Source organism: Epinephelus lanceolatus, chromosome 2 (assembly GCF_041903045.1).
Source record: "Epinephelus lanceolatus isolate andai-2023 chromosome 2, ASM4190304v1, whole genome shotgun sequence".
Classification (NCBI taxonomy): Eukaryota; Metazoa; Chordata; class Actinopteri; order Perciformes; family Serranidae; genus Epinephelus; species Epinephelus lanceolatus.
The window spans coordinates 5,659,867-5,687,854 of NC_135735.1; the positions used below are offsets into that span (position 1 = coordinate 5,659,867).

The 27,988-nt window shown below is 40.9% G+C and overlaps 1 protein-coding gene across 3 annotated transcripts; it reads left to right on the top strand.

The window, feature by feature from the left end:
* The first annotated feature begins 15 nt into the window (after positions 1-15).
* On the top strand, positions 16-27,861 carry pcsk6 (proprotein convertase subtilisin/kexin type 6). Of its 3 annotated transcripts, none has more exons than XM_033625266.2 (21): positions 23-414; positions 3,297-3,401; positions 5,482-5,592; positions 5,681-5,824; positions 6,035-6,111; positions 7,665-7,753; positions 7,906-8,078; positions 8,178-8,390; positions 13,213-13,313; positions 14,334-14,437; positions 14,603-14,720; positions 16,125-16,313; positions 20,763-20,899; positions 21,013-21,162; positions 21,347-21,449; positions 22,418-22,614; positions 22,815-22,902; positions 22,985-23,088; positions 24,001-24,130; positions 24,453-24,565; positions 25,721-27,861. In XM_033625266.2, exons 1-21 carry the CDS (start codon positions 166-168, stop codon positions 25,729-25,731), a joined length of 2,706 nt encoding a protein of 901 aa, XP_033481157.1. In that variant the 5' UTR covers positions 23-165; the 3' UTR covers positions 25,732-27,861. The 3 variants fall into 3 exon arrangements, with proteins under 3 accessions (XP_033481177.1, XP_033481157.1, XP_033481148.1); XM_033625257.2 differs by having other exon boundaries at positions 24-414; positions 27,208-27,861; XM_033625286.2 differs by lacking the exons at positions 20,763-20,899; positions 21,013-21,162; positions 21,347-21,449; ... (4 more) ...; positions 24,453-24,565; positions 25,721-27,861 and having other exon boundaries at positions 16-414; positions 14,334-14,469; positions 16,125-16,291.
* The last annotated feature ends 127 nt before the right edge of the window (positions 27,862-27,988 follow it).

The window sequence follows — 27,988 nt, forward strand, 5'->3', positions numbered from 1 at the left end:
CTCTCTCTCTCTCTGATGAGGATGATGATGTTGATGTGCGGACTGTAGCCTCTCTGTTGGCCGCTGCTCTCAGTTCTCATCGCAGCTCCTCCTCCGCGGCACGGGGACTAGTTTTCAACCGGACAGTAAATTTTCGCCGGGACATGAACACAACATGATGGATTTATGACAGACTTCACCCAAAGCTGCGCTGCCACAGATCCGACAGGCTTCTTCTCTCCTAAACTGACTTTGACTCTTGAATTCAGGATGACTTTATTTTTGCTATTCATTTTATTAACTGTTGAAAGGAGTCGGTCAGTGGTGTCGGGACAGGGCAGCGTTTACACAAACCACTGGGCAGTGCGGATCACAGGTGGTCAGGAACAAGCTGATAGAATCGCAGCTAAATATGGATATATAAACTTTGGACAGGTAATGATGACACCGTTTGTTTCTGCTGGTGTGTTAACACTGCTCTGACTGTCGTTGTTTACTTTGTAACGTAGCAGCATGAAGTAATAGTCACTGTTGGTGATCACTTGGTCTCAGGACTGTATGAAACAGCTGTGAAGGTAAAAGCCACAAACTCCAAATTAAGAATTAGGCTACAAGAGTTAGATTTATGTAAACTAACCTACATAAATGTTATCATGGATTGGATTCCCTGTAACTTTCACAGATAATCTGATTGATTTAGCCCTATAATGTGATAATGAAAAATAGAAAACACTAAGTAGATCAAAATTGATACCTCTTTGTGACATGTTGAGCCTTTATAAATCTTTAATAACTTTTTAAAAAATTAATGTGAGTAAGAAATTACACCATAACTCAACATACAACTAGGATATCACATGATACAAAATGGGTTTAAATTCAACCAAAATCAGTCTAATAAAAGCAGTGGTGTGGAAGAAATCCTCAGATATTAATAGCAGCAATACAACAGTGTAAAAATACTCTGTCACAAGTACATGTCCTGCTGTCACAATGCTACTCAAATAAAAGTACAAAAGTATTGGCATCGAAATATATTTACAGTAAAGTACCAAAAGTACTTATTATGCATTATGTATAATTTATACTATATTACTGGATACTAATTAGTGATGCATTCATGTACAAAAATCCCTAATGTTGTTATGCTGCTGGACTTCCAAAAATGAAGTGAAGTACAAAGTAGCATGAAATGGAAAAAGTAAAGTACAAGTGCATCAAAATTGTACTAAAGTACAGTTCTTGAGTAAATGTACTTAGTTAGATTCCACCACTGAATAAAAGTGCAAAAATATGAATTACGCATATCCTGTGAAATTTTTTAGGGTTTTTTTATGTGTATAATGTGTAACAATTTGGGAGCAGTGTGTAAAATTCAGGGGAATTTAGTGGTGTCTGGCAGTGACGATTGCTGTTTTCAATGAGCTGAAACTTCTCCCAAATATTTTCCCTCAGTGTTTATTGTTCAGGAGGTTTTTACCAGGAGCTGAATTATTCTCAGAGGTCTCTTCCTCTCCAAAACAAATGGACACGGCGATAAAAACATGTTACAAATCAGTATTTCTTCTATGTTGTTTGGCACGTCGACGGGCTGTTTGCCCAGTGCCTGCTAATGTGTGCTCACATCATTTCTGATCCAGATAATCAGGGGTGTTTTACAGTGAGTAGAGGTGTCTTCTTCTCCAAAACAAACAGACCTGGGGATTTAAACAAGTAAAGACAGAATAAAGCAGTTTCAAGTTACAAATTAGTAGGGATGCACAATGATATCGGTACATCATCTGTATCAGCCAATATCGGCTTTAAAATGAACTATCAGAATCAGCCAACATGCTTTTTCTTATTTTGCACAATGAATGAATATTACATACACTGAAAAGTATTGTATTTCATGTCTCTATCTGCTGGTGGGCCGTCACGATGAGTATGCATGTATAACATGCTAATTCCACGACAGAGGAGATCACTAAAATTAGGGAGAATATTGATATCGGTTATTGGTCAAATGAGTTGTTATATATTGGATATCAGTAAAAAAAAATCCAATATTGTGCATCCCTGCAAGTTAGTGTTTATCAAACGCTGTTTGGCATGTTGGAGCTGGGCTGTTAGCCCCGCACCTGCTAATGTGCGCTCACCTTTTTCTCTGGTAACTTCATGTCCAGATGGGCAGGAGGTTTTCACGGCGAGCTGAATTATCCGCAGAAGTCTTTTCTTCTCCAAAATATAAATAAGTAAAACAGACCAGGTGTTTAAAACTGGTAAAACACTAAATAAAGCAGTTTCACATTTAAAAAAAATAGTGTTTTCCTGACCCTCCTTGTTACGAAAGGGCTTCTAACTACAGTGCCCGATGTGAAAACGCGAAAACAAGAATGGCCGTATCTCAAGCCATTTTTCGGGTTGTACATTCGGGGTTACTGTAGAAACATGGTGGTGCGACGTGGCGATCTCCATAGACAAGGACCTGCTCCCTATGTAGAAATACGTCTCATTCTATGGTAATGAAAACACAATGGTTCTTATTTTCAGGTATTCGTATGCTAAAGAAAACATTCTTTTTATATTGTATTCAGTTTCTGCCAATATATCCCCCTAAATCCTACACTGGACCTTTAAATGTAGGTGGAGCCGCCATTTTTTGTTCACAGATGTTTATCTAATACAGACATTCTCTAAATGGAAACAATGCGTCATTAGACTTTAGGAGTGTCTCCTTCTCTTTTGAGCACTATCACCGTCTTTACTAACAAGTGATTTTTAAACCTTCAGTAAATGATTCATCAGCATTCATAAAATATAAGCTAAATCTATTCTTAACCCTTTATATAAGGATTGTAAAGGTAGTCTATCAGAAAGTGGTACTGTAAGGCTCACAGTCTGTTACAAGGACTACCACAAGATGTTTTGTGGGAGGAGGAGGAGGAGGAGGAGGAGAGGATGAAGACAGATGTAGTAAGAGAAATGGCTTAGAAGACAGAGTAGACAGAATATGACTGCAGTGTGCCAGCTGTGCACATGTGCTGAGAATCCTGCTCACATTTTTGGTGCAAAGTCAAGAGAGAACATGCATATTTATAAAGTGACATCATGGACTATAAACAGATGGCCCCAATGTGTTTTGAATGTAGAGGGCTTTGTACAATCAGGTTTATGTTGAGTTTTCCATTTTAAAAAGTCACACCGCATCAGTGTAAAAGCCTTTTAGATAACAGCAGCTCAGATGGAATATTTCGCATTCAGCCATCTGTTTTTAAGTTGCAGTGCAGTTGTTGTTGTTGTTTTCTTGATGTTGCTGTTGGATGTTTCTCGGTCAGATAGGAAGCCTGGAGGACCATTACCATTTCCACCACAGCAGAGTGGTTCGCAGAGCTGCGTTCTCTTTGAAGGGCCCCCACAGCTTCATCCATATGGATCCTGAGGTGAGACCCGGATCAGTTCCTTTCAAGTGGAATCAGAATGTACAACAGAGGAGATAAGGTCACATGAACACATTTTTTCATCTTGTCTAAAACCTTCCAAGCAGACCTGCCAACCCAGGACATAGTTCAGAATATCACGCTGGCAGCAACTCACATATTTCTGTATTTTTTTCCATCTTATTGGTTAGACAGTGGGGTGAAAATGTTGTACATCTTTTGGGATTTAAAAAGATTGACCAGTTTTCTCTTTTCCTCTTTAATGATAGGAATGATCCTTTAATATTTTCTAACTAAAAAATGGGTTCATAAGAAGAAACAGGTTTACTTGTTTCAGGTGGAAGAGGAAAAAGTGCAGTGTGGTTGTTCCCCTGGGCAGATTTCACTCCACTCCAGTGCTAATTTTCACGCCCATGGTGTGTGTTGCTAAATTTTATTTACAACTGAAGCCTTCATTGGAGCATGACGGACAACAGTGAGCTCTTTGCAGACACGCACCCGCTCAGCTATCAGAAGGAAAATAATCGCTCCTGTAAAACTATGAGAGGATCCACGAGGAAAACAAGAAGAAAATATTTTAATGAAATATATAAATAAATAAGTAAAGCAAAATCAAGTGAATAAATAGAATAAAGCAAAAATGAATAATAAAATCATTTTTTAAAATTAAATGTCAATTAATAGCAACCAAAAAATGTTTTAAATTGATATTAACATCCAGAGAACATAAGGAGATGCCCAAAACAGACATTACGAAAAAGATATGAGTTTATTTCCTCATCCCAGTGAGTGAATCGCAGCCACACGGCACCACCGTCCAAAGCCAACCACAAAAAGCCCCATCAACACTTGCAAAATAAACATCAAAGCCTAAGTCTAGCACAAATTTAGTGGAGCTGACAGTGCCTGTGTTTTATTTCTGACTGCTCAGCTGCACAGCTGCACATTTTACAGCTGTTTAACTTTCAACATGATGCAGAAGATTTAAAAGCTACTCTCAAGAAGTGCATTTAGGTCTGACCCTGTTCCATAATGAAAGATGTATGGAAATCCCTTTAGTTTTGTCAGGAAATGTCAGGTAAAGCAGATTATCTATTCAGCCTAAGGATGCACGATAATATCGGCATGTCATTGGTATCGGCCAATATTGGCTTTAAAATGAACTATCAGAATAAGCCAGCACGCTTTTTCTTATTTTGCACAATGAACGAATATTGCATACATTTAGAGGCATTGTATTTCATGTCTCCATTTTCTGGTGGGCCATCACGATAAGAATATGCATGCATGATATGATGTTAATTCAACCACAGAAGAGACTTGATGATCACTAAAATTAGGTGGGGAAAAAAGTGGATATGTTGATATTGGTTATCGTTCAAATACGTTGTTACATATTGGCATATTGGCAAAAAAATCCAATATCGTGCATCTCTAATTCAGTCTGTAAACACTGTCTCCCTCTAAAGAGAACTCTGGAAAGTTCTGGCACCTCAGTCCACAGCATTGTGGAAGAACGGCGACTCCCATTTCCAAAGGAGTTGATTCATGTAGGACACTTTTTAAAGCCGATTTGAATCCAAAACTCTGAATATAACTTGCTCCAGAGTTTGGAGCAGGTTAGGCATGCAGTTTGAATTCTTTATGTGGTGGATGTAGGGCTGTCAGATCATTTGACCTCCTCAAGAATCAGAATGTATGTGAATAGAAATGTTTAGCAGGCTGTGTGAACCGCTCGGGTCTGACACTTTGACTTGTGTTTACTATGCACAGTAATAGCAACTGGAAGTTAAATGGCATAATAAAAAAGGTCATTAGGTGCACAGGATTTTCAGTGATAAAATACTGTATATGTCATAACACTGCATTTATCGTGGAGTTTTTGCCCTTACCTTGCAAAATTCAGAGTAAGGATTCTACACCAGTTTAGGAATCTTCAGTATTTGCCTCTAATTTATCCATTGAAAAATAAAAATCCAAGTTATTGACTTGTTTTCTCCTTATAGGGTTGGGCTTCTATAAAAAACAGTGTTCCTCTCTTTACCCTTAAAACTAAGTTATATTGTTCTATTTCCATCCATAGGTGGACTGGGCTCAGCAGCAGGTGGTTAAACCACGAGTAAAGAGGCATATCCAAAATGACCCAAGCTTCATTCATTTCAATGACCCTAAATGGTCCAACATGTGGTACATTGTGAGTACAGCACTTTGAATTATTCATTCTGCCATTTTTGTTTTGACAAGACAAAAAAAGATCTTTGGTACATGTCGTTTATTTTCAGCACTGCAATGATAAGAGCAGCCGTTGTCGCTCAGAGATGAACATTCTAGCAGCCTGGCAGAGGGGCTACACTGGCAAGAACGTGGTGGTCACCATATTGGATGACGGCATCGAGAGGAACCATCCAGATCTGGCCCAGAACTATGTACGTGCTATCCATACATCCATCTCTAAATGTGCATACAGCTCAAAATCAAATACGTCCTCAAGTTTGGAACCCATGTTTTGCCCTAACTCATCCAATACCACACAGCAAAAACTGTGATAGAGGCTTCAGTAACTGTGAGCTGTTTTCTCTTTCTCAGTATCACCTTTATGTTGCCATTTCCTCTGTTGCTCTTAATCATTTCTGCAGGACCATCTAGCAAGTTATGATGTCAATGGAAGAGACCATGACCCTTCACCACGTTACAACTCCCGCAATGAAAATATGTAAGAAGCACCACCACCTTGTTGCATTCACATTTACATGTCACATTTAAATCTATTCTGCATAGGGCTGCCCCCTAATAGTCGACCAAAGGTTAGTCGACCAGAAAGGTCATTAGACAGCAAGATTTCATTGGTTGCTTAGTTGCAGTAAAAAAAACAATGTGAAACTCTATTAGGAGCTGCACCTTGTCAAAATAAATCCAAACCTATATGACTGGACCATGTGGGAATTTAATTTGAAAGGACAGACACAGGAAGTGTCCACGCTCAGCAGTCAGACAGGAGTCAGGTTAATTTCCAGGGCTGGTACCTGCGGTTATTCCACAGGCTAGTTAATAACATGTCGGGCAGGAAATCCAAAGTGTGGGATCATTTTGAGAAGGTGAAGGACGAACCCAAGGTGATATGTAAACTCATCTTCATTGGTCGACTACAAACATGACGCATCATCTGAAACATGGAAGTAGCTACATGCCCATTAGCCCACAGCGTCATTAACAGGCGGCTCGCTCAGTGTGTGACGTGCACTTGGAGATAAAATATAGGCCTATATTAATGAAGGTTCATTAGTACAGTTTTGTATTTCTCTGTAATGTAGCACAGTGTTAACAATGTTACTGATACTATTCTTTCTCACACCTTCAACTCAAACCACCAAAATATATCATTTAATAAGTAAATTAATATCGTAAACATGCAGGAGACTAGTCGACTAATGGCCGTAAATGACGACTATTGGTTGACTAGGAAAATTCTTAGTCTGGGGCAGCCCTAATTCTGCAGCACCAATACATTGTACATTAGATTTTTTTAGACTACCAAATACTGATGCCAGTATTGGCCTCAAAAACCTAGTGTTGGTTGATTGTAATAAACATAAAGACTAAAGCTTTTAAAAAGTTTTTCTAAATCCTGTTTTCTCCAGAGTTTCTCCTGTGTGAGGAAGATAATTGTGCCTGCAGTGCTGCAGATCAGTTAACCTCCATCTGGTTTGGAGCTGGATTCAGTCTGTTAGTATTCAAGGCTAATCGCTCCCTCCTCACACACATGGTCTTTAAAATGCAGTAAGCTTTAAAAAATACGACACTAATACGCTTGTGCCCAACCTACATGATAGTGCACACATCTTTTGATGTGCAAATCCTGTTTCCACCAGCGCTACCATCAACGTTGAGAGCAAAAGCAACCCAAAATATCAACAGTAAATGTCAGTTTGTGATGTCAGTCGCAGAGAATCAAAGACTGGTGACTTCTTTCTAGACTTAGCTTTTTACATCAATGATTGTACACGGGGGAATCCATCAGAGAGGAAGAAAGAGTAGCCCCCATAGTCTGTTTGTGCATGTGATCACACTGTGTTGGTGACATCTCTTCTTTGAATGATATAATAATATTAATTTTGTGCTTTATAAAAAAGGCCACTGTCAGGTTAGTTATTTCTGATGTGCTTCCCAGAAATATTTACAGTAATCTGCCTTTGAAGCTGCCATTAAAGCAGATCACAGCTGTGTGCCAGACTTTAATTTCTGTGTTTGCTCTCTCTTTACATGCAGACATGGGACTCGGTGTGCAGGGGAAGTTGCAGCGGCGGCCAACAACTCCCACTGCATTGTTGGGATTGCCTATAATGCTCACATTGGAGGTAGAGTTCCCCCATTTCTCACTTACTCAATGTGGTATGTTGATTCATTCTGCATTCTTTTGTTTATGTGATGGAAGAATTTTATAAAAAACTTGAATTACAAAAAAAGAAAAGAGTTTGATGTTTTGGGATTGGTGTTGCCTTGGACACAGGGATTCGGATGCTGGATGGTGATGTGACTGATATGGTAGAGGCCATGTCCCTGGGAATCCGACCCGACTACATCGACATCTACAGTGCCAGCTGGGGGCCAAAAGACGATGGCAAGACAGTGGACGGCCCAGGGTTGCTAACGAAGAAGGCTTTTGAGCATGGCATCAAGAAGGTTTGATCAGCTACAAAGAAAAAACAGAATTTCTCTGAGCAGACTTTAATGTGTACAATTGATGTTGATCACAGCACCATGTCACTGTGTGTCACACAGGGCCGCAAAGGCCTGGGCTCCATTTTTGTCTGGGCGTCAGGTAACGGTGGACGGCAGGGTGATCACTGTTCATGTGATGGCTACACCAGCAGTATCTACACCATCTCCATCTCCAGCACCACAGAGAACGGGAACAAGCCGTGGTACCTGGAGGCCTGCAGCTCCATCATGGCCACGACATACAGCAGTGGAGAGTTTCACGAGAGGAAGATCGTGAGTACTGTGTATATGTCATCAACTGTAGCTCAGACAGTCTACCAGGGTTAAAGTTAATACTCGGACTGAAATGAGTGTCCAATTCAGATATTGTACTCTTTAACGAATGCAAATATCATTTAAGTAAATTTTGGCAATATCTGTACGTCTGATTAAGTAAACTTGTATTCAAAACTGATCTTTTCTAGTAATGATAAATATAGCCTCCTCTGATCAACCCAAATGAATTTCAGGCCTAAACCAACAACTTCTTGTTCCACCTGACCCATTTCCAATTTAAGTCAGTTAGGGAGGGTAAAAGCTTCATCTGGGTCATCAGTTGGATACCCTCCTTCACTGGCGTTTCGATAATAGGCCCACAGCACCTCCAGAGGGCTCATCAGCAACACTCGGAGTCCCGGGTGTGCCCCCCTCTGCTTTTACTCTGTCAAACCCTGCTGTTGTTAGTGATTATTTTGGGGCCCAAGTGGTGTCTCTCCTCTTAATCCATAGCCTCCAGCTTGCCTGTCTGGCTGCGTCAGAGAGAGCTTTGATGGACTGACGTTGGATTTGGCCTCAAATTCCCATTTCTTGGGACAGGGCAAACCTTCGCTTTCCAGCTGCATTGCTTAGCATCGACTGCCAGCTCTGCGTGCTTAAGGCTCTTGCGTTCGTAGGCCTCCTCCCAGGGCACAGTTAGATCAATGATGTAGACAAGGTGCAGTGAGGAGGACCAAAGCACGAGGTCTGGTCTGAGGTTAGTACAGGTGATCTCAGATGGGAAGCACAGCTGCTGGTTCAGATCTGCCAGTAACCTCCAGTCTGGTGCTCCTCCCAGTTGTCTGGTGTCTGATATGGATACAGATCATTTAGTTGGTTGAACAGATACAGATAATGGTGCACTCGCTTATCCTTAGTACCTACTACTATACATGCTAGTGCGTTCCTTCTTGTGGCCAATGGTTGGTTGACGTAGTAGGACTTTATTTCTAAAAGGTGACAGGCAACAAATTTAGAGACTTATTCAGACCATCAGGGAAGGAGTGAGAAATCTATTCAGAAATATTATATTGTAATTCATTCATACATGCTTCTCAGAGTAATTAAAGTCCATGAATGTACTGCCAACAGTGCAGGTCTCTCCCTCTCTTGCACTGTGTGCAGGCAGTCAGTGGGTGTGGAGCAGGCCGTTGAACGCAGTTCTCTGCAGGAGTGGAAGTTCAGTTGTTTGATCTTCTCCTGTCCTTTGTAGATTTTAAAAAGAAATAAGTGCAATGACCCTGTCATGAGTTTATGATTATTTTGCTAAACATTTTTCTGTCTATCTCACAACTACAAAGCTTTAAAGTGATAGTTCAGGTTTTTGGACATGAAGTTGTGTGAAACGCTGACCATCTGTAGCTCTGATGTGACGGTGTCACTACTCTTAACGAGCCTCCTGCTCTGAGAAATGGCCCGTAGCTTACCGGAGAAAAAGTAGTTCTGAAGATGTACGGGGGAAACGTAACCAAAAGGTTTTAAGCTACAAAAAAGTATGCATGTGTTTTGTTAGACTATTTCAATAATTTTAAAACATCCCCGCATTACGTCAGACTTTGCTATCAACTGGGACTATTTTCTGGCCAGTATCACTCTGCCGCGCAGGCCCGCAAGACAGCACGGCAACAGAAATCAATCAGACAGTTCATCACCACGCCGTGCAGGTGCGCAGGATAGCAACGGCTAACGAAAACTTCATCAGCTGTTTCCAACAGAGAACCAGTAGGCTATTATTAGTGAGGAAGAAGATGTACTAGCCCTATATATACCTACTACTACAGCACAAACACCGGCTCAGGCTCACGACACACCCTCGTCAGAACTACTTTTTCTCTGGTAAGCTACGGGTGATTTCTCTGAGCAGGAGGCTCGTTGAGAGTAGTGACACTGTCACATCAGTGCTACAGATGGTCAGCATTTCACACAACTTCATGTCCAAAAACCTGAACTATCACTTTAAGCAAATTAATGTGTGATGATGTCACAAATATGCAAACGAGCATGTGATGTCTTCCTAAGACTTTTAGCAACTAGTGGAGCTAATGCTAGTTAATTTCATTGGAAAGGAGTTGGCAATGCAATTAACAAGAAAAGGATGAAAGCCCTGTCTGAGCAGCAGTAACCTCAACTAGCTTTCTGCCGTCACTCCACTCGTTCTAGGCAGTGTTGCCCACTCGACCACATGGCTGGTCCTTTTCTCACCTTAACAATGTTGCACTGAGCTCGTTGTTGATTTCACTTACATCTGCTTAACACACAGATGCAGACAGAAACTAAACCAAAATACAAAAAAGGATGAGGGTTATCATTCATTGTCCATCACTGTATCAACAAAAAAGTTGCTCTTTGCATTATTCTGCAGCACACCACCCTCAAGCATCCATATCTTACTGTCTCCGGTGGCCCCCTTGGACCGACTCATATTACACAAAACTCATCCTTGTGAGGCTTTTCACCTAATCTAAAATGACAACCTATGACCATGACTGTAAGCTAAGTTGTTAGCATGGAGCACACAAGCCACAGCACTGAGGCTGTGAGTCATATTTGTGTTTGTGTTCAGGTCAGTTGACCGGAAAACTGACCACTCACTATTGGTGTCTGCCTGTAACCTGTTTATAAAAAGGAAAGAAAATGAAGACCTTTTCTCCAAGTTATGACTTCAGTGTTATTATGAGTGCGTCTCCTTTGGCCGCAGCAGTGATGAGATATGAAAAGAGGCATGTACACCAAATGCAGCGTGTACAAAGGTTGTTGTAAGGAGTAATTTGTATGCGTGTGCGAATGTGTGTTTGTGAGAAGACCAAAGAACCAAAGATCAGTGAAGGTTGTGTTTACCTTGACTTTGTTGTATCTCTCATGTGATGCAGAGAGTAGATAGCATATAAAAGAAAGCAGATCACGTAATGAGACATGATGATTTAATAACACACATGTAAAGCCATTAATGCAGCGCTCTGCTGCAGTTAACAATGAACTGTGAAAATGTGGAGCTGGGTCGTGTCTTTGCTCTAGCTATCAGCCATGTCTCTCTGTGCCCCGGTCACACACACAGTGTAAATATTATGCTTTGGCTTGTGTAAAACCAACCAAAGTGACGAAAGAACCATCTCCCCGATGGAGTGCGTAAGTTGGAGGCCAGCCAACAGCCAGGTCAGATTGTGGGGAGGACACACACAGTGTCTCGTAGACCTCCTTCCCTCATCTGTCATCTATTTAAACAAGCGGTGATTTTGAGCTCCACTATGAACAGAACAGACTGTCAGTGTTTGCTGTTATTGTTGGATGTGTTTTTTATGTCTGATCATGGCCTTTAAACAAAGCGGGAACATGATCACAACAAATTCAAGTCATTGCACAAAGATACTTAACAGTTCCACTGAGTGAGGCGAGTTCTGCTTCTTGTCTACCGAAGCCTGGCTCTAAACTTTTGAAGCACTCCCCACTTTTATATTTTTTCAGCGATTCTAACCGGCTGTCTGGTGTGCTCACTGACAGCTAGTTATTTTGAGATTTGTAAATGAGACTAATAAAGGGGACATCATCGTCCTGTAACAGAGACTGAAAAACAGCAACAAAAAAAATTCCACCTTAATGGCAACAAGTTTGGATGAGATAGACACAGGTGTCCAGATTGTTATGAGTAATTTTACAGAAATTGTTTGTCTTAAATCAACATACTTGATCATGATAATTGTTTCTAGCTACCTCCACCACAGCTTCAGTGACAGCTGAAAGGGCCATTGGACAGGTCACTTGCTACTGATTATTCAGGGTAAAAACAAAAGAAAACCATGATGTCAGACTGAATAATGGGATTAAAAGGCAACTCAGTCTGATGAATGGTGCAAATTCATTGCATGACTTTGTGGGTAGAAGTTCAGGGGCCACTGATGCAGGAGGGTTTGTCAGCCTGTTAACAGTAGCAAACAAGCCACATGCATTATTGTTGATTTTGGCAGTGATGTCAGAGAATGATTTCAGAGAAGGACTTCCCTGTGTGTCAGTTTTGTATACATGAATGAATGAAACCTTTATTGCCCCAAGGTGAACTTTGCTTTGCACAAATGAGCATAACGAGTATCTAAAAACACATTATCAAAAACAACATCAACACATGACATAATAACATGCAAAAAACATCATAGTTACAGACCTGTGACCAGTGCTTGTTAAGCAGCTGAATGCTTCATGAGATAAATGATGTGACGCCTCTTACCCTAAAGGTAAGCGTGCATATTCAGACCACAGAGGGTGCAGTGGTTCTGCGATTCATTGTGTACTGATCAGTCATGTGAGTGATTCTGCACATTTGTTCTCCAGTTATCTGGAGACAGAGTGGACAATGTGAAGTCTCTTTATACATGTCATGATGAACATGGAAACTTGTTTTTGCCACCTGCTTTTAACTCTTCAACACTCTTTTTCTTAGGTTTTCACCAGTGTGGCATTTTTCCATTTTGTTTTTTTTTTCCTTACCGTACACTGCCTTTATCATTTGTAAGTGTAGATCTGAAATTATCTACAACATCATTGACTGAGACCCCAGAGAGAACAGGTGTGTAAGAAAGTCTGGAAAAAGTTATTTACTACTTGTTTCAATGATACACTGTTTTGTGATTACCACCATTTGAACATTTATATGCACATGTATAGTCTAATCACATGTGCTCACTAATTAAGGGCTCTCAGCAGACAGTCAATACAGCATTGATTAATAAAAGAAGGAAAGTCATGTAAAAATCATATATATAAACAGTGCATTACATGGAAACTGTTCTGTGTTTGTGCTCTCTTGCAGGTGACCACTGACCTCCGACACCGCTGCACTGATGGTCACACTGGCACCTCTGTCTCTGCTCCCATTGTGGCTGGAGTCATTGCTCTCGCCCTGGAGGCCAAGTCAGTCAAGTTTTCGGAGTCTTGCTGTTTCCTGTCATATCATCTCATTACTCTGGTTTCCCCTTCTCCTTCACCATCTGTCTTCTGTCTGTTTAGGTCTTCTGCTGTCATCACTCTTATCTAGATATTGCACAGTTACATGGCCAAAAATATCATTTCTTTTTCTTTTTTTTTGTTGGCAGAATATTTCCCCAAATTCTTGATTTGATACTTCAGGTTTCTTTTTTCTTTAGACACCCTTTATTAAGTGTAAACATGTTTTTGTGATACTCAGACTCCTCAAGGGAAAATAATGCGTCATTATATTTTACGTAACCCATGTGTGTGGAATTCTCGTACAGAATCTGTGACTCCAGGTAGTACTGTATCTGGGGTCAAAGTTCAGTTAAGCTGAGCCACTCTGGCCCAGTCCCAGTGTCCACACTCATGGGCTCACAGACTTTGAGGCACATTCCTGCAAAGTCTGCGGGGCCTTAGGGCCATCCCACTGTCCAATTGTCAAGTGCGTGAGGACTCTCACAGACATTTTGAGCTCCTTATATGCATTTATTTGTACATACATTCATAAATCCACATTTCTGCAGACTTTGCCTGAGGGAACGACCCACTATTCATAGCAATGTGATGTTAAACATGGGATTACCAGGGGAAACCCGGAAGCATTAAAAAAAAAGCAGTGAACAAGGAGGACTGGGACATCGATGCTCTGGCATATGCCTGGCATAAGTAAAGTGATTATTTGACAATTATCTCTAATCCATTCCGTATGGCAAATTATCACCAGTCTAATCCTTTTAGCTTCAGTTGATAATGAATGTCATCTTGCCTCCTCCTGTATCTTTGTATCTGCATGTGTGAATGTATTGTACAGGCTGAAACAATCTGCCAAAAACATGTTACATCGCTTTAAACCTGGTTGAATTAAAGAAATTGAATTGTCAATCAAAGTCCTAACACACATAAGGTCATGAGTCACTCTCTGTGGCCAAAAGAGATGAACAGTGTCTTTGGTTTCTGCAGCCTCTTGCTGACATGGAGGGATGTGCAACATCTTCTGGTGAGAACATCCAGACCAGTCCACCTGAAAGCTGATGACTGGAAGACCAATGCGGCGGGACTCAGAGGCACACTGCATTCTACTTCTAATACTTACATAGTACATTGACTGTTTTATACTTGAAATACTTTCAACAACACTGAAGCCGTAGATTTTTGTAGAAGGCCTGAGTGTTATCATCCCTCTTTACGTTGCTTTTAGTCTTGTAATCCATCTGTGTCTTGTCTCACAGTCAGCCACCTGTATGGTTTTGGCCTGGTGGATGCAGAGGCCATGGTGCTGGAGGCTAGGAGGTGGAGGACTGTTCCTCCTCAGCACACCTGCACTCAGATACCTGAGAGACGCACCAGGTGAGGTGAACAGCAGGCAGATGCAGTACGCGGCTGACTGTAAGGAAGTTTGAGACTGATTCAAACCAAATGTTGAAATGGTGTAAATACATCCATCTTTCCAACACACAGTTGTAATCTCTACTCCTCCCAAAAACATGCACTCACTATCTGATGTTTTTTAAGTCCCAGTGTGTAGGTATTAGGAGAATATATTAGCAGAAATGGAATGTAATACAATAAGTATATTTTCTTTAGTGTATAATCACCTGAAAATAAGAGATGTTGTGTTTTTGTCACTTGAGAATGAGCCGTTTATATATACATAGGGACCATTTCCTCGTCCACAAATCCACCATGTTGCACCGCCATGTTTCCACAGTAGCCAAGAATGGACAAACCAAACACTGGCTCTAAATAGGGCCATTAAATTTTTTGCGTTGGCCACTGTAGTTAGCAGCCCCTCCACAATGAGCAGCAGCAGAAAATCACAGATTTTCAACATGAAACTGCTTCATTCAGTACTTTTACCGGTTTAAATCACCTGGTCTGTTTGTGTTGGAGAGGAGGAGACCTCTGTAGATTATTACGTGATGTCACTTGAGTCAGCTTTCGCTGGATCTTAAGTTATCAGAGAGAAAAGGTCAGCACACATTAACCCGGCTCTTCTCCGAAATGCTAAACTGCTTTAGAGACACACTGATTTGTGAAGTGTAACCACTTCATTCACGGTTCAAAACTCCGGTAGTGTCCGTTTTGGCGAGGAGACCTTTGCAGATAATTCAGCTCCTGCTAAAAACCTTTTAAACATTACAAAAAAGGTGAGCACATACTAGCAGATGTTGGGCTAGCAGCCCATCTCCAAGGTTGGAGACGTCAGCAGTGTTGGAGAGACACTGATATGTAATGAAACTACTTCTTTCAGGTTTTTTTTTTTCTTCAAACAGTTTTATTTATTTGGTCTGTTTCTCTTAATCCTTTGGTCTGTTTGTTTTGGAGAGGCAGAGACCTCTGCAGATAATTCTACTCTCACTAAAAACCTCCTGAAGGAACACTGAACTCTAAAGGAATCCTAAACAGAGAAGTTCAGTTGGTTGCAATCTGCAGTCCTCACTGCTTGATGCCACTAAACCCCCCTAAATCTTACACACTGCTCCTTCATAGCACCAAGGAAACACTGCTCCAGGTATTTCTACCACATATGATCACGCACATCTGATCCCTGATCAGTTCAACCATCAAATGATCTGTGTGGGTGTGGGAGCGATGTGAGTTAGTGCCATGAAGACAGTCAGAGTTTTGCCTCATCGTAGTTCATAGGTGCTACTCATTTATGTGTTTGTGATGGCTCCATATCAATGGAGCACGATCTCTTCTAACAGTTATCATGTTATTTCATAATGCTTATGCTTTGGGCTGTCCCAGGTACATCCATGCTGGCCAGAGTCTGAACAGCAGCATCACCACCTCTGGATGTTCAGAAGATGCTGAGCAGCATGTGGCTTACCTGGAGCATGTGGTGGTCAAGGTTGTGATTGCCCACCCACGAAGAGGAGACCTGGAGATCAACCTCATCTCTCCGTCTGGGACGAGATCGCAGCTACTGGCCAAGAGGTGAGCGCTACACTGTACACACCACTGCCTGATGCAGATTTAACAATATATAGTGTGAAGCGCCCCACATTGTGTCAGACACTTATAATAACAATCTGACCCTGTCGGTGGCAAAAACAACACTATTTGTGGATGTAAATTGACAATGCAAACTTGCCCTGAGTGTTTACATTGCAGCCAGGCTGTTGTGCTCACTCAATACCAGGCTGATTTAAAAAAATGTTGTTCCTATTAATCACCTAGGGCATTTATACACAGAGATTGCGCTAAAGGGCCACTACAAAGTCCCTTTATATGCTTCCCTTTGCATTTTTTACACAGAACCAAACAAAGGCAGCATCATGCTGCTCCAGTGTGTGATTGAAGACGAATGCAGACATTATGGAATCAAAAGAGGCATGATGTGTAACCCAAGAGTGTCAGCCTCTAGTGTGACATATGACATATGCATTGGCAGCACTTTAAAAACAATAACTATGGCATAACATGGCAGTAACAATCATTTACAGTCTCTGTTTCATGGTGGCTGATCTCTTCCTCTGCTCAGAGGGTAAGGATCTCATGGAACTCAATGTTTTCCCAGTTTGCTGACATTTTCGGCAGCTGTTCTTCTTTACATTAGCTGCTAACTGCTATCAGCTACTTCCTTATCTCCCTGTGGTAGGTCGCACACATAACACATCAAAATGTCACACGGTGCTGCCCACGATCACGGTCTGCCAGCTGTCTTGTTAATACAGCCATTGTTTCGGAGAGGTTACTACCTTCGATGCCATCTTAAAGGCGAGACAGCATGTCCCCTCATTCCGCAGTTGTACCTCTTACACAGCACGGTGGGGCGGAATAACAGCGTGAAATTCCTACCTTGAAGAGGTAGTATAAAGGGGGCTTTACACACAAAACTAGGGCCTAGGTTGAAAAATACTCTTCAACTCTGGATTTTTAAGTTAATATGACGTGCAGAAAGCCTCACAGCAACTCCTCAGCAAGGTCGCAAATGCTTTGTTTCCCCCCTTGGTGTTAAAAATGTGCCGTTTTGTGGGTGTCCCTACAAATATTAACTGTATCTACTGATACAGGGTCAGTTCTGCTAAATGCCCCAGTTGTATCTATCTCTGCAGATGCTGTACTTTGATTTGATCTGCAGTGGTTCTGGCAGTTTTCAGTATTTTCTGCCTTTTATAAGAAAATAGTTCCTATTAAAAACAGGTCACAGCGAGGTCTGTGGATTATTTGTTACGGTGTACTGCCTGTGAAAACAAATCTCTCTCTGTTACAGTAAATCTATATCATGTGGTGTTTATCATTGTCACTCCCCAATGTCTGCTAAACTGAGTGTCACTATAAGGCACATTCCAAATATCAAATATATACTCTGAATTCATCTAAAAACTAACTCCTATAGTATTGTTTAATAAAGGACAGATTTCGTGAGAGGTTGGATTCAGGTTTTTAGTATCTATTTCTCTTTCAATGGTTCAGTGAAGCTTTGAATTGCCTCTGAAAGGTATTCTTTAAATATAAAGGCTGAGTGAGAATAACACACAGCGTGAGGCTTTACAGGCTGAAGGGCAGGCACGTAACCCTCTGCTGAATTTCTGTCAAAGAAAAGCAGCTCCCATCAGTCAGAATAGTTCAAATGTTTTGTTTTCATATTCTCACTTCCATCCATACTCTGCCTTGTCTATCTGCCCAGCTTTCCCTTGTGGGTCCTTCATCCTCTGTGTTGTCAGAGTAAATTAACATACCAGGTACTCATCAGAATATGCTGATGAATCACAGAAAAAAGTCTTTTGGAATGTAGATGTATTTTTTGGTTTCTTAAGTGTCTGGGGACACAAAGTCAAACATCAGTGGATAAAAGAGGGGCCCCGCTTTTATTGAATTTCTCTCTCACTGCCTGCTGCTGCACTCTCTGAAACTACTGTTACTGTCATTACCTACAAAGTTTTGACTGACAGCTGCTCAGTCTATGTTCCTGTGCACACACTCGCCCTGCCAAAACAAGACATGCAAATGATATTTTATAGTTAATTAGATACCAAACTAACAATGTAACTAAATGTAAGGTTCAGTGAAAAAGGTTGAGAGCTCAACAGTTTAAATAGTGAACTATCAAGTTATGCTGTGCAGCAGTCAAAATCGCGTTTCTTACTCCTTATCTATTTTTATTTCAATATTACAATAGTGTGACTCTAACAGTTAAAGCAGACACTATATTCACTGTGATAAATTTCTTTCCTGTAAGCGATTTTCCACACCAGCGTGTGTTTACAGTAGGGCTGCCACGATTAGTCGACTAATCGATGACTAATCGACTATTAAAATAATCTGTGACTATTTTAGTAGTTGACTAATTGGTTTGAGTCATTTTTCATAGAAAAGTACTATAAAAGTACCCCAAAATACTCTTACTGCAGCTTCTTACGTTCAGATATTGGCAGCTTTACACAATCTCCCGACAGATTAGTCGACAATGAAAATAATCGTTAGGTGCAGCCCTAGTTTACAGGTGTTACTACAGGAGTACTACAGCATATGTGACAAACATAGTAAAAAGCCTTCTGTGTCCCCAGAGGGAGCTGTGTCAAGTCTGATAAATTACCTCAAGTGATGTCACTTGAGTCAGCTTTAGTCAGGGCTGAAGATTACAATTTTGGTCATTAAAAATTGCGTTAGAAAGAAGTGAGCTTACCAAACCTCTGTAGCTTGTTTGTCATCTCTGCAGACTACAGAATCCAGGCTACATCAGCCCCTACTAGTGTTAACACATTGGGATCTTTGATCTGTAGGCGGTGGAGTTGTTGATCCTTTTTTCTGGCTTAATGTCTGTTTTGACTCTGTCAGTGTTATGGGAGTGAAATAATAAATAAGTGGAGGCCTCGTTTATACGAAAAGGCCTACTTCACCAACAAATTCATCATTTGTATGTCAAATACGTACTGTGTGTTATGATGACTTTGTGAAGAACACTGTTTTTCTAGCATGCCTCCATGGTAAATGGAGAATCCAAAGAAGGGGAACTTTCTTCATGATTTGAAGTAAACAGCGACTGCTTTTAACAACAACACAATATCAAAACATCCAACTGCATACTTTCAAACAACTCCTGCAGTACAATCCAAGTCTCATTTATCTCTTTATATTTAAGTCGTATGCTCAGTGCTTAGTGTGGGTAAGGTATTCTTTAAAGTCTCCACAAGTTAATTTTAAGATGAAAGGAACAGTTGCTCTCAGTCTGTGATAAATTGTCAGAAAAAGGCTGAAAATATAGCAGCTGCACTCACGGCTCTGTGAAGTTTAATTTTGAGCAGTGATTTGAGTTAAATGCTATCTCTCACACTTTTGGCATGCTGTGCCAATATACAAAAGCACATAGCTGCCATCATGACATTCTTTTTTTCAACTTTCTTTATTAGTTTGTGAAACAGGGTGAAAGAAACAGGGTTGTGTGTTGCCTTTAATAATCTCATCCCACTCCTATCCATCCTCCTGGATCCCACCCCTGCCTACCTTCCGGAAGGTTGGATCCATCCCACCCACCCAAGAGAGACAGTCACACACGCAGGCATACCAGGACAGAGACAAAATCAAACCATGCCAAATGACAACAACAGACAGAACAGAACAAAGTTACTTCACTGATAGTCAGTGAGTCAATATATATTAGAAAAGGTTGCCAAATTTTGTAGAACGTCTTAAGGGATGTCCTCAGAGAGAATCTGATCCTCTCGAGCCTGATGCACTGCAGTATCTCATGAATCCACCTATTATGAGTAGGTGGGAGGAGTGCATCCAGAGGAGAATGGGTCTCCTAGCGAGTGAGGTGGTTAAAGCAAGGATTTGTTGCGCAGTCTTGGGCATACTGGGCGCAGAGGAGATTCTGAAGAGAGTAGCAAGGGGGTCGAGGTCTACTGCTTTACCCAGTACATTACTAATTGCCTCAAATATAGCAGCCCAAAACTCTGATAATTGAGAGCGTGGCAGGAACACGTGTACATAGTCAGTGGGTGGACTTTGAGACCTATTGCAAGAATCAGACCTGAGCAGGTATATTTTGGTCAGCCTTGTGTTGCTGGAAAGTTAGTTGCAAACCTTGTGTTTGCACCTCTAACTTCTCTGGTTCAGGTTTGCCTGCCATGAGCGAGGGCAAGTCGTGGTCCAGGAGAAAGAGAGTCTGTGAGCAATTGCCCCCCTGACACAGTTATTCCAAGGTCCGATCATGTCGTACTCTGATTCCTTGGTGTGTATGTGTGGGTAGGAGCAATCACATTAAGAGATTTGTGGATTCAGTTTCTGAAACTCTTAGAAGCTGTTTTTGATCATCAGAGATTTCATCATGTGTAACTGATACAGTGTAAAGGCCTTAAGTGGTAGCCTAATTTAGTCCATAAACATGGAGCTTTTATGCTCTTAACTTTACTTTTCTTATGTCTCATTTATTTACAGGTTGTTTGACAGCTCCAGTGAGGGCTTCAGGAACTGGGAGTTCATGACCGTTCATTTCTGGGGTGAGAGGGCTGAGGGCACATGGACTCTGGAGATTGTTGACTCACCATCAAAGCTACGCAACCCTGAGGTGCTGGGTAAGGTCCAGCAGCACGTGCACACTCAGGCACACATTTACAAGTCCCATCCTAACTGAAGCTACTGTTCTTATTCAGAGCAGCCTAATTATCATTATTATTACTTGGGACAGGCAACCTTAAAGAATGGACACTGATCCTTTATGGCACAACTCAGAACCCTTACCCACCCAACAGTGCTCAGCACTCCCGTTCAAGGATGCTGGAGATCCCAGAGGAGATCCTGGAGGAGCCAGAGCTGGAAGAGGAAGATGAGTACAATGGTGAGAGAATCAAAAAAGTATTTTCCCAACAAAAGTATAGTTTTGCAGTTCTGGTTGTAAAAACTTCGAGGGCAGAAACCAATCAAATCTAATAAAAGAAGCTGCCTTGTCAAAGAGTCTAGAAATACTGATAATGATGTTGATGGCGGTGCCGTTGATCATAGTCCATGTGGTGTTCATCCAGGACCATGCCACATTGAGTGTGGAGACCAGGGCTGTGACGGACCAGGTACTGCACACTGCCTCAACTGTGTCCACTTCAGCTCAGGCAGCTTGAAAAGTGGCAGGTAAGAGTTAATAGAAGGTGGTGAAACCAGACAAGTGGAAAATCCCAGAGTTTAAAAACATAGCAAATGACAGACAGAAAGTTTGAGACTAGCTGATGAACATAGTGCTGGAATTCTCAGGTGTTGGAGGAGACCAAAACAGAGCTAAAGGAAATAAAAGGTGGACAGTCAGTCAAACAAAAACACAACTCCAAATAAATGATAATCAGTGTGTAGAATTTAGGAGAATATATTTGCAGAAATGGAATACAATGCAATAAGCATGTTTTCTTTGGTGTATAATCACCTGAAAATAAGAATTGTTGTGTTTTCGTTACCTTAGAATGAGTCGTTTATATCTGCATACAGAGGGGGTCCTCTGCCACAGAGTCTCCAGTGTTTTTTTTTTTTTTTTTAATAGTAGCCTGGAACGGACAAACCAAACACTGGCTGTAGACAGGGCCATTTGTGTTTTTGCGTCAGCCACTGTAGTTCTCCTACACACTTGGCACATGGGAGAAGTTTCAGTTCTCACCACTAGTGGCCACTAAATCCTAAACACTGGACCTTAAAACCTGAGAGGTTTATCAACGCTGAAGTTTGTCTTTTGAATTCCCTACGTAGCATAGTGTGTTGCCATACACTTATGGACTTTGTCTGGCCACGAAGTGTATGTCTGTGTAATGAGATGCTAATCGTGAATTTATGTCAGTAGTATACAAGCTTTAAAATGAGACAACATTCTAACCTAAGAGAGACGACCCTCTTCTAAAGCTGAATTCATAAGAAATACAATTCATCCCCTGTCAGTTCAGTACTTGCAGGGCCTTACTTGTCTTGTATGACCAGTAGCTTGTCGTGCATAAGGTCAGTGATTGTTAGCAAATGTAGCCATGCTCCATCAACCTGGGGGGCACTGTTGAGCAGAAATTGCACAGGGTCGCTTAAAAATGAGTGAACTAACTTAACTGACTTACCTCTGTGTGTAGAACCTGCGTGAGCCACTGTCCACTGGGACACTACGGGGACATAGCGTCTCATCGCTGTAGACGCTGCTATAAAGGCTGTGAGGGATGTGTCGGCCGATCAGTAGGCGAGTGTCTCTCCTGTCGAAGAGGCCTTTACCTCAACACACTCAACTCCAGCTGCAGCGATGCCTGCCCTCCAGGTTACTTTGCCGATGAGAGTAAGTCAACATCCACAGTGTAGACCAGATTCAGTGGGCCCTTTAATATATATTATATTATTATATATCTGATGTGTACCAGTCATATAGCGTAGGGATTTGCAACAGCTGATAACAGCTGATGACGTTACATGTAAGTTGTTAAGAAAATCCTGGATTTCGACTACTATATTGATGCTTGTTCATGCTGTCTATTCCAGATCAGAGACAGTGTCTGAAGTGTCACGACACCTGTTCAAGATGCCTGAGGTTTGCAGACAGATGCACTGCCTGCAGTGAAGGCTACAGGTATGTAAAGACAGTTAGACGAACATTTATATGTGAGCTTGGGTTTAAAACAACGTGAGGTAATGTTGATGTTTCTTTATAGTCTGGCAGGGATGACTTGTGTCCCTGAATGCACCAATGGGACCTTTTTCCACCTGGAAGAGATGACCTGCAGTCCATGTCATTCCTCTTGTAGGACATGTACAGGTTAGAGTGTTTGCTAGTGCAGTTTCTACAGTGCCTGGAGGCAAATTCTAATTTTAAAACCTTGAGTCCAACTCGACGCAGATGTATAAAGCCATGAGCACACCTGATTCTGTTTTGTAAATCTCAGTCATTGTGGCACAGGTTGCACATGTATGAGCCTCATTTCCACACCTACAGTTCCCCTTAACTGATTGTAGAAACACCCTTAACAGCTGTTTACACATCAATATCTTTGCCCCCTCACTGATCATTAGACCTGTCAACAAGAATATGATAAAGGAAGTGCACTTTCACAGACTGTGCTGCATTGGCAAGGTTCTCCAGTGGTGCCAGAGCAGCTGTTGTTACATATGGCTGTGGCAATTTGTAGCATCTGCACCACTAACTCATCACGTTTATGAAAGCCATCATCTGCTAAAATCACAATCATCATTTTTATTAAACGTCAGAAAGATGATCAGTGATTGATTCATCGCGCTCAGGTTGAAACTGACTTGACAGAATGCTCCCTGGGATCAAATTAAATGATCACTAACAGGGAGATTAATGTAAATTAAAAATATTGATGACTAATATTAATTTTAATCACTCATGAATAATTTAAACTTAAATTTATAATGCGCCTTTGATTGACATTTTACAGAACACCATGCGGCAAAAATAACAATCAATAAAACTGGCAAACAGTTTATCTGTCTCTCAATTTATATTTAATCTCGTCCTTATATCACCTGCAGCTATCTCAGCTAAAATTGTGTGTACACTTAGTCTGAAGAATGTTAGAGGTGCACATATGCCTCCTTTATAAATACCAGTTTGTGTGTGGGAAAAGGCATACACATCTTTTTTGTGCGTACACATTGTTAGGTTTTTATTTTCCATGACATTAAGTTTCATATCTGTGTCTCTCAGGGCCGGGTAAGGAGGAGTGTATCCTGTGTGCTGAGCGCTACCTGCAGCAGGAGTGGAGGTGTGTGCAGACCTGTAGTCCTGGCTATTACTCCGGAGAGGCAGCAGGAGTCCCTCATAAGATGTGTCACAGGTGGGTGATTCTCAGTCTCACTAATATCTCTGGTTCATCCCTGGATCATTCAAGTTTTTATATAATAACACTGTGGGCACCAAAAAAACTGTTTCAAGTCAGTCAGTCAGGGTTTGATTCTCCTCATCTTTATAACTTTAAGTCCACTGTAAAATCTGGTTTTTGGATTGTTCTTCTATTACAGTTACATTTGAATGACACACCTGACATTTTCCTCTGGTACAGGGGCAGAGGAACACTCTGTAAACTCTGTAAAAAGAAATAGGTGTTTGTTAAGGGTTTATTGATTTCAGCTGGATTTTATCTCGCCTTGTTCATCAAGGTGTGAGGAAAACTGTCTGAGCTGCAGCGGCCCTGGAACGACTTGCACCAGATGCAAAGAGGGTTACAGTCTGGTCAGCAGGACTTGTATTGTGAATGCATCGTGTCATAATGGTGAGTTTGAAATTATAACCCACATCTGCTTCATTCTCGTCATATATTTGATCTGTTTTATATTTAGATGATGTCAGCTAATATAGACTAGTATAATAACTAACTTCCCTGTCCGACAATCCCACCTGACTTGCACTCCAAAATACTTTGAGAGCATAGTTTTTACATCTGGGTCCCTGTTTTGTTTGTATGCTGCATATGAATGAGCACACAGTGGCATGACTTACATTTTGCTGCTGGTTTCATGCCGTTTAGTGTATCAACAGTAGGTGAAAAAGAAGACTGCTAGCAAACAAACTTAAATGTAAACGATTGAATATTAAAGAAAAAAAGTTTTGCAACTGTTTTATGAGAAATGACATGCATTCAACTCATTTTTTTAGACCTCAATAAGGCACACAGTGAGCTTTATCCAATTATCATTTGTGTGTACAGATTTGTTTTTAAATGTACTACATGTAATATTTCTGCCATTAAAGGTCTCTTAATCAAAACATTAACAGAACAGGAGTTCCTCCTATGTTCATCGATCAGGGGTTTCTAGCAGGAGCTGAATTATCCGCAGAGGCCTACTTTGCCCTAAAACAAACAGACCCAGTGATTTGAACTGGGTCTGTTTGTTGTAAAAACAGTGAATAAAGCAGTTTCATGGAAAAAAACAGTGTTTCTCTGACACTGTCACAGCAGAGGCTGGAGCCAAGTTGCCTCTAAGGTATATTTCAGCTTGTTTCTCTGATATCTTCAGACCCAGACATCTGATGACTTAAAATCCTTTATCAGATTAAAAACTGTAGTTAAAAACAACAAAGATCTAAAACGTTTATTGTAAAAATGTGGATTAAAACTGGATAAAAGGTCAATTTATGACAGCTTCTGGTAGACAACCACAACTATGCACAGAGGGGATATGAGGCAACTGACAGGGGCTGCGTCCTTGATGGAAAATTACAGTTTTCTCTGGGTTTGAACATTTTTGGAAACTTTTGAGATTATTCAAATACACATCTCAACAGAACATATAACATTGGTCTAATGGTTTTAGACATTTCTTGCATGTTCAAGAGTCGTTGTTTTCCTGAACAAATTTGCTTTGAAGAGATGTTTTTTAGCATCTTAAGTGTAAATCAATCCATTTCCTCTTCATTTCTGTCACAGCACAACTCTGATCTGATGACGCATCATCGGCAGCTGTACCATTTCTGATTGTTTCAGATCCTCTAATAGACAAATGGCACTGCTAAACTGTTTATATCTGTTGATTTGATAACACACAGCAGATGAAAGCAAAAAAGAAAAAAACAACAACTTGCATTGGTGCTTGCAACAGAGAGTTCGAAGTTTGTATTTAGTTAAAGGTATACTATGCAGGATTGTTGGTTACTAATTGTAAACGTAGTTGCCAGCAAAATTTAAAGTTAAGTTAACCTCATATTTACTGGTTTGGCGTTTTGCTTCGCCTTGGTTGTTTTTTTTTTTGTTTGTTTATGCCTCCATGCCGGCGACATCCCTGACCAGGAGCATTATGTTTTCATGTTGTTCGTATGTGCGAGTATTTGTCCGATCCTTGTGAACGCAATATGTTAAAGATGCCTTCAGGGAAGTTTTTTCAAATTTGGCACAAATGTCCACATGGACTCAACGATAAACTGATTTGTTTTGGTGGTCAAGGGTCAGAGGTCAAGGTCACTGTGACCTTGTCTGTCTCATTTTTGTGGATGTGATATTTCAAGACCATCATGAGGAAATTTCTTCAGATTAGGCTACATGGTCACTTGGACTCAACGATGAACTGATTAGATATCGATGGTCAAAGCTCAAGGTCACTGTGACTTTGCATCTGTCTCATTCTTATGAACACGATAGCTCAAGATAACCCTCAGGGAATTTCTTAAAATTTGACACTGACGTCCACTTGGTCTTCAGAATAAAGTGATTTGAATGTTGTGGTCAAAGGTCAAGGTCACTGTGACCTCACAAAATATATTTTTGGTCATAACTTAAGAATTCACATGCTAATTATGACTAAGCAAATATCTAACAGGATAAAATAATGAAGTGATGACATTTTCCATCTAAAAGGTCAAAGGTCACCTTCACTGTGGCATCATAATGTTCGGTATAAAACACTTTTCTGTCCATTACTCAACACCATATCTCATTACAGAAGGGGAAATATTTGGTCAGATGCTTAATTGGTGACACTCATCTTGGGTGTCCACCTTGAAGCTGTGCTGATTATATTGATCCTCTGGGTGTGAAGCATCCATGTTTTCACAGACATCATAGATGTAAACTGTAAGAAAAACCTGACTGGTGCGCGGAGGCATACAACTGCAGGACAGTAATTCTAGTTTCAGCCCTGTGTCTCTTGGATTCCTCCTGCTTCCTTTAGTCTAGCATCTGGTCACCACCTTTTTTTTTAAAGCCCCGGCATCACCTGAGCGCTGTGGAGGTACACATCCATAAAAGTCCCCAAGACAGAAAATAAGAAACTACAGGCAGAGGGCAGAGTCTCGGCAGAAACACACACCACCACACACTCCTAGTGGGTCATAAGTAATTATTTCTGTATAACATCTGTAATATCCTGCACAGTATACCTTTAAGCTCATTTTCTGCTTCTGCATCAATCTGTCCGTCAGCTGATGAGGTGTTCTGTGAGATGGTCAAGTCCAACCGTCTCTGTGAGAAGAAGCTTTACCGTCAGTTCTGCTGCCGCACCTGTCTGATGAACGGATGACGAGCCAACCACCTCCCCACACCTCCGTCTCTAACTCTGAGTCAGTCTCGAAAAGAGACGACAACTGAAGTGTTACCATGTTGTTAAACTTACATCCGTTACAGTCATTCATAGTGAACTAAACTTGCTTTTAATTTGTACAGGGTGTTAAACCTTTTACAAATGTTGGATGTCTCACTTTGGATTGAAGTGCTTCAGTTGTATTTTTGAAGGCAGGTGTGATTTTCATAAAACATTTTGTAAACTGCAGTATGTGTAATGTGTACAAATATTGAAAATTAATTGTATTGAACATGTACATAACTGCATTGTAATGATTGTGCTTTTTACAACATGTACTGTTAAAAAAAACACTGCTTTTATTCAAAGGTGGTGAAAACTGAGCTTTTATTTCTGGTTTATTCCATTAGTTTGACTTTCTGTACCATTTCATGATCTTAGTTTTATGTTTCGAGCTGTTGTTGATGTCCCTTCACCTGTTTCACTGAGTTCAGTGAGTTGAATATTTTCAGCTCTGTTAAAATGTAAATAATAAAGCACACTGAGCTTTTTAAAGCCAGACGTGCTGCCTCTGTCTTCTTTCAGTGTCTGCTGCGACCACAGCTTTATTAAAACATGATGCCACTGTTTTTTATCCCCTCTGTTCATGCAAGCTCGGCTATTTTTAGCATTACGGAGCGTTT

Excerpts from the sequence above, each read along its gene's own strand:
- pcsk6 (XM_033625257.2), top strand. The coding sequence starts at position 166 with ATGACAGACTTCACCCAAAGCTGCGCTGCCACAGATCCGACAGGCTTC. Across the intron at positions 5,825-6,034 it reads CAGATCTGGCCCAGAACTAT|GACCATCTAGCAAGTTATGA; the intron begins GTACGTGCTATC and ends TCATTTCTGCAG. Across the intron at positions 20,900-21,012 it reads ACGCAACCCTGAGGTGCTGG|GCAACCTTAAAGAATGGACA; the intron begins GTAAGGTCCAGC and ends TACTTGGGACAG.